The 5,329-nt window shown below is 46.4% G+C and overlaps 1 protein-coding gene across 1 annotated transcript; it reads right to left on the bottom strand.

Annotated features, from left to right (window-relative positions):
- Positions 1-1,428: 1,428 nt before the first annotated feature.
- LOC116969127 (thyrotropin-releasing hormone receptor-like) lies at positions 1,429-2,250 on the bottom strand. The gene has a single exon (XM_033016065.1). It carries the CDS (start codon positions 2,248-2,250, stop codon positions 1,429-1,431), a length of 822 nt encoding a protein of 273 aa, XP_032871956.1.
- Positions 2,251-5,329: the final 3,079 nt, after the last annotated feature.

The following is a 5,329-nucleotide window of genomic DNA, read 5'->3' as shown; positions in this document are numbered from 1 at the left end:
AAGAACTTCTCTGTTCTATCAGGGACACATGACAATAAACTCACTTGAACTTCAACTTCAACTTGATCCGTCTATTCCTTGCATGTTTATCTTGCACTGAACGTGATTCCCTTTATCCTGTATATCTGCATTATGGGCGGCTTTGACCGCCCCGACGAGGGGTCTTCGACCGCCCAGACCGCGGGAGAATAAACGAGAAAGCAGATTGGACCGTATTGCCTTCCGTCACAGTGAGGAACGTAGGTAATCGGCTGTGGTGGATGTTTATGTTAACTTTTATATGGTTGTGTGTCTTGTTGCATTTTTATTTTTAGTGTGGCTGTGTGGTATTTCGAATTTAACTGTACCTCAATTGGTACATGTGTCAGTAAACTGATCTTTAAACCTTGAAACCTTGATGTTCATCATGTATTGTCTGTCAGCCGACTGGAACGAACGAAAAAAAAGCGTTTCGTTGTCCCTGTTACACGTGACAATAATCAACTAGTCTAAACTAAACTAAACCAAACTAAACTAAACTAAACTAAAGAAATGAATGTGAAGGAAACTGAAGTTATATAAACTAAACTAAATGAAACTCAGTTAACCAATACTAAACTAAATTAAACCAAATAGATCTAAACTATACTTAACTGAGCTGAGGCTAAATGAACTGAACTGAACGGAACTGAGCTGAACTAAACCCAACCCAACCCAACTCAACTCTATTTTACACAACCCAGCACAACTTAATTCCACACAATTCAACTTAACCCAACCCAACTCAACTCAACAGTTGAAACTTACAGTTACAGTTTTGGTCTCCAAATCTGAGGAAGGACATTATTGCCTTAGAGGTAGTACAGAGAAGGTTCACCAGACTGATTCCTGGGGTGTCAGGTCTTTAATATGAGGAAAGACTGGATAGACTCGGCTTGTACTCGCTAGAAATTAGAAGATTGAGGGGAATCTTATAGAAACTTACAACATTCTTAGGGGGTTGGACAGGCTGGATGCAGGAAGGTTGTTCCCGATGTTGGGGAAGTCCAGGACAAGGGGTCACACAGTTTAAGTATAAAGGGGAAATCCTTTAGGACCGAGATGAGAAAAACATTTTTTTTTCACACACAGAGAGTGGTGAATCTGTGGAATTCCCTGCCACAGAAGGTAGGTGAGGCCACAGTTCATTGGCTATATTTAAGAGGGAGTTAGATGTGGCCCTTGTGGCTAAAGGGATCAGGGGGTATGGAGAGAAGGTAGGTACAGGATACTGAGTTGTATGGTCAGCCATGATCATATTGAATGGCGGTGCAGGCTCGAACGGCCGAATGGCCTCTACTCCTGCACCTATGTTCTATGTTTCTATGTTTCTAACTCAACTCAATTGGGCACAACCCAACACAACACAACCCAACACAACCCAACACAACTCAACACAACTCAACTCAACTAAACACACTTAACAACCTGACGGATCGGGTACGTTACTATCGTCTTCAGCTCATCTCTGAATTTCCTCTGGGTTAATGTGTAAATAAATGTATTGGTGCAGCAACAGAGAAGCAGGAGCATATAACCCGCTTCTTGGATAATAAACACCGGGTCGTTGTACCCGGAGTAAGTAAAAGTTCTCGTGATCCGAATGTACAAATAATGCACCATGTACGTCATCCAAAGCAGGATGAAGTTGCCGGAAATGCTGAATAGTAAAATGATCGATTTCCTGCGGCTCTCCATCTCGGGGTCATGGCCTTTCCCGGAGAGAGCGTCATTTCTCAATGACTTCCGGACTCTGCTGGCGGCGACGATGCGGTTGACGGTCAGGAAATTCAGTAACAATACAACCGCGAACGGCAGCAGGGGCGTGGTGATGCGATCCAAATATGAGAACGCGTTCCACCACGGCGAGGTATAATAACTTGGAATTATTCGGCAATACCAAGGGAGGTTGTCCTCGTAGTACAGTGGGTCGAAAACGAAATACCAGCCGACATTCTTCAAACAACTCATAGCTATAATACCAGCGACGACGGGCGCTGCCGTTTTTCTGGTGCAGTACTTGCGTTTGAAGTTGGGACAGCAAATGGCCACGAAGCGATCGAAGGTGAATGCGACGGTGAGCCAGACGGATGAGTCTCTGGACGCATAAGCGACGGGGTTCTTGATGCGGCAGACAAAAGTGAGCGACAGGTAACTCCCGGGGAAGTAAATGCCGACGAATCGGTGGAGAATGACGGCGGTGATGAGAACCATCAGATCCGCCGCAGACATGGCAACCAGGTAGATAGTCACACACCTGGATAGACCGCACCTCCCCCGCGACAGGATCATCATGGCGACAATATTAACTGTTGGAAAATGTACAATCGTTAACATAAAAACATAGAAACATAGAAAATAGTTGCAGGAGGAGGCCATTCGCCCCTCGAGCCTGCACCGCCATTCAATATGATCATGGCTGATCAGCCACAATCAGTACCCCGTTCCTGCCTTCTCCCGATATCCCCGGACTCCGATATCTTTAAGAGCCCTATCTAGCTCTCTCTTGAAAGTATCCAGAGAACCTGCCTGAGGCAGAAAATTCCACAGACTCACAACTCTCTGTGAGAAAAAAGTGTTTCCTCGTCTCCGTTCTGAATGGCTTACTCCTTATTCTTAAACTGTGTGTGTGACCCCTGGTTCTGGACATGTACCCCAACATCGGGAACAAGTTTCCTGCCTCTATCGTGTCTAAGATGGATTTGAGAGAATGTAGAACTAGTCGTTCTGAAGAAGGGGCTGGGTCAGAAACGTCAACCATTCCCAAGACAGCCGTCTTGTCTATGTCTTGCCAGCGGATCCGGGTGGGCCGTGCCGAGAGAGAGGGGCTGGCGATATGCCCAACTCTCCCTCACTTTAATTCCGAGTTAAGCGCAAGTCATGACTTCAGCACTTGTACCGCCCAACTGAGCGAGGCTCCCTTGCCCGGATCGGTCTCCCCAGCCACCTGCGGACCCACAAAAAAAAACACTGAAGTCCTGGTCACCCAAAAACGGCTGGCAGTAACCGGCGTGATATTTGACTCAGCACTGAAATTTGACAAACAAGGCAATGCCGTGGTAAAATCTGGCGTCTTCCAGCTTCGGACCATAGCTAAAATAAAACAATTCCTCCACTTTGATGACCTCGAAACGATCACCCACACATTCATCTCCTCCCGCATAGATTATTGCAACTCCCTTTACACTGGCATCAGACAATCTTCCCTATCCCGCCCTCAACTGGTCCAAAACGCCGCAGCGAGACTACTGACGGGCACCCGAAAAAGGGACCACATCCCCCCGATCCTGGCCTAACTCTCACCACTGGCTCCCTGTGCGGTTCCGAATAAATTTCAAGATTCTCCTCCATGCCTACAAAGCCCTCAACGGGCTTTCCCCTTTCCTACATTAAAAGTCTTCACACCCACCACTCCACCTCCAGGTCCCTCAGATCGGCCGACTTGGGGCTGCTGAATATCCCGCGGTCTAGGCATAAACTCAGGGACGACCGCGCCTTTGCGGTTGCAGCTCCTAGACTGTGGAACAGCATCCCCCTTCCCATCAGAACTGCCCCCTCCATCGACTCCTTTATGTCAAGACTAAAAACCTACCTATACTCCCAAGCCTTTCCTGACGTCCATTGAGCGAGGGCTATAGACATTGTTGCCATAGAGGGAGTACAGAGAAGGTTCACCAGACTGATTCCTGGGATGTCATGACTTTCATATGAAGAAAGATTGGATAGACTCGGCTTGTACTCACTAGAATTTAGAAGATTGAGGGGGGATTTATAGAAACTTACAACATTCTTAAGGGGTTGGACAGGCTAGATGCAGGAAGGTTGTATCCGATGTTGGGGAAGTCCAGAACAAGGGGTCACAGTTTAAGGATAAGGGGGAAATCTTTTAGGACCGAGATGAGGAAAACATTTTTCACACAGAGAGTGGTGAATCTCTGGAATTCTCTGCCACAGAAGGTAGTTGAGGCCAGCTCGTGGACTATTTTTAAGAGGGAGTTAGATGTGGCCCTTGTGGCTAAAGGAATCAGAGGTTATGGAGAGAAGGCAAGTACAGGATACTGAGTTGGATGATCAGCCATAATCATATTGAATGGCGCTGCAGGCCCGAAGGGCCGAATGGCCTACTCCTGCACCTATTTTCTATTTTTTCTATATGTATATATGTATGTAGTTTGTATGTTTATAGGGGGGTTGCACGTAAGGTCACTGGGTCAGAGGGCTTGACGCACGGAGCCGCTCACTCCATCTGGAGGACATCCGTCACTTACGGTATATGTTATTAATGCAAGAAACGCGTACTTTCCTACTTGTTAAAAACCGCAACAATGTTGGAATTTTACGCTGAAAAAAATAGTGGAAGTCGGGGTGAGTGTGACAGACATTGTACCCAACTTTAGAATTCCAAAATGTGAAGCGAAATAAAGGTAAATAGAAGCGAGAGCTGAAGGGACAACAACAGCTAAAGTGCTTGGTAAACATTGGCCGTGCAGATATCGGAATTGAAAATATTGGGAATCATCGTGTTTTCTCACTGCATTTCATCAAAGGCATTATTTGTGTTTTTTCTTGATTCCTTTGGTATCTAAAAAGTCTCAGAAGTGATAAATCTGGCTGTAAATTTTGCTTCAGGTGCGTTTTCATTTTGTGTGTAAAACCCCACTTGAGAACCAGCGGCGATTTAAACAATTTACAGCCAGGTTTATCACTTCTGAAACATTTTAGATGCCAAAGACATCAAGAAAAGACACAAATAATGCCTTAGTTGATGGAATGCAGTGAGCAAACGGCCAATGTTCGCCAATCACTCTGGCTGTTGATGTCCCTTCAGCTCTCGCTTCTATCCACCGTCATTTCTCCTCACTTTTGGAATTCTGAAGTAGGTTAAATGTCTCACACGCTTATCCCGATTTCCATAATTATTTACAGCGCAAAAATCGACAATTTCGGCGGGTTTCAACGGGCCCGCTACGCTGGAAACAATGGTAAGCGCCTACCTGCAGTTCATCGCGTGTACTCCTGTTGGCGTTCATCGCTTGTAATCCACTTGGAGTAGCGTAGCAACAGTACGGGTCACGGCTCGTGACCCGACAGCCGTGAAACATCGCTATCGAGGAGAGCAAGATAGGCCACTCCTCCCAAGTCCAATGGACTGGCGTGTAGTAGGTATCGGGTCGCCATTTGTGTAAGCCAAACGCCACATCTTTGGTAGCGGGGACGGACTCCACAGATATACAAACTGCTCTTAAATCAGGTCGCAGGGAAAGGCAAAGATACTAGAGGCTCCTCTAGTATCTTTGGGGGAAGAGGACGT

Source organism: Amblyraja radiata, unplaced genomic scaffold, assembly GCF_010909765.2.
Source record: "Amblyraja radiata isolate CabotCenter1 unplaced genomic scaffold, sAmbRad1.1.pri S109, whole genome shotgun sequence".
Lineage (NCBI taxonomy): Eukaryota > Metazoa > Chordata > Chondrichthyes > Rajiformes > Rajidae > Amblyraja > Amblyraja radiata.
This window is presented reverse-complemented; position numbering and strand designations above follow the sequence as displayed.

What these genes read in the sequence shown, in the direction of transcription:
- LOC116969127 (XM_033016065.1), bottom strand. Translation starts at nt 2,250, where the DNA reads ATGTCTGCGGCGGATCTGATGGTTCTCATCACCGCCGTCATTCTCCAC.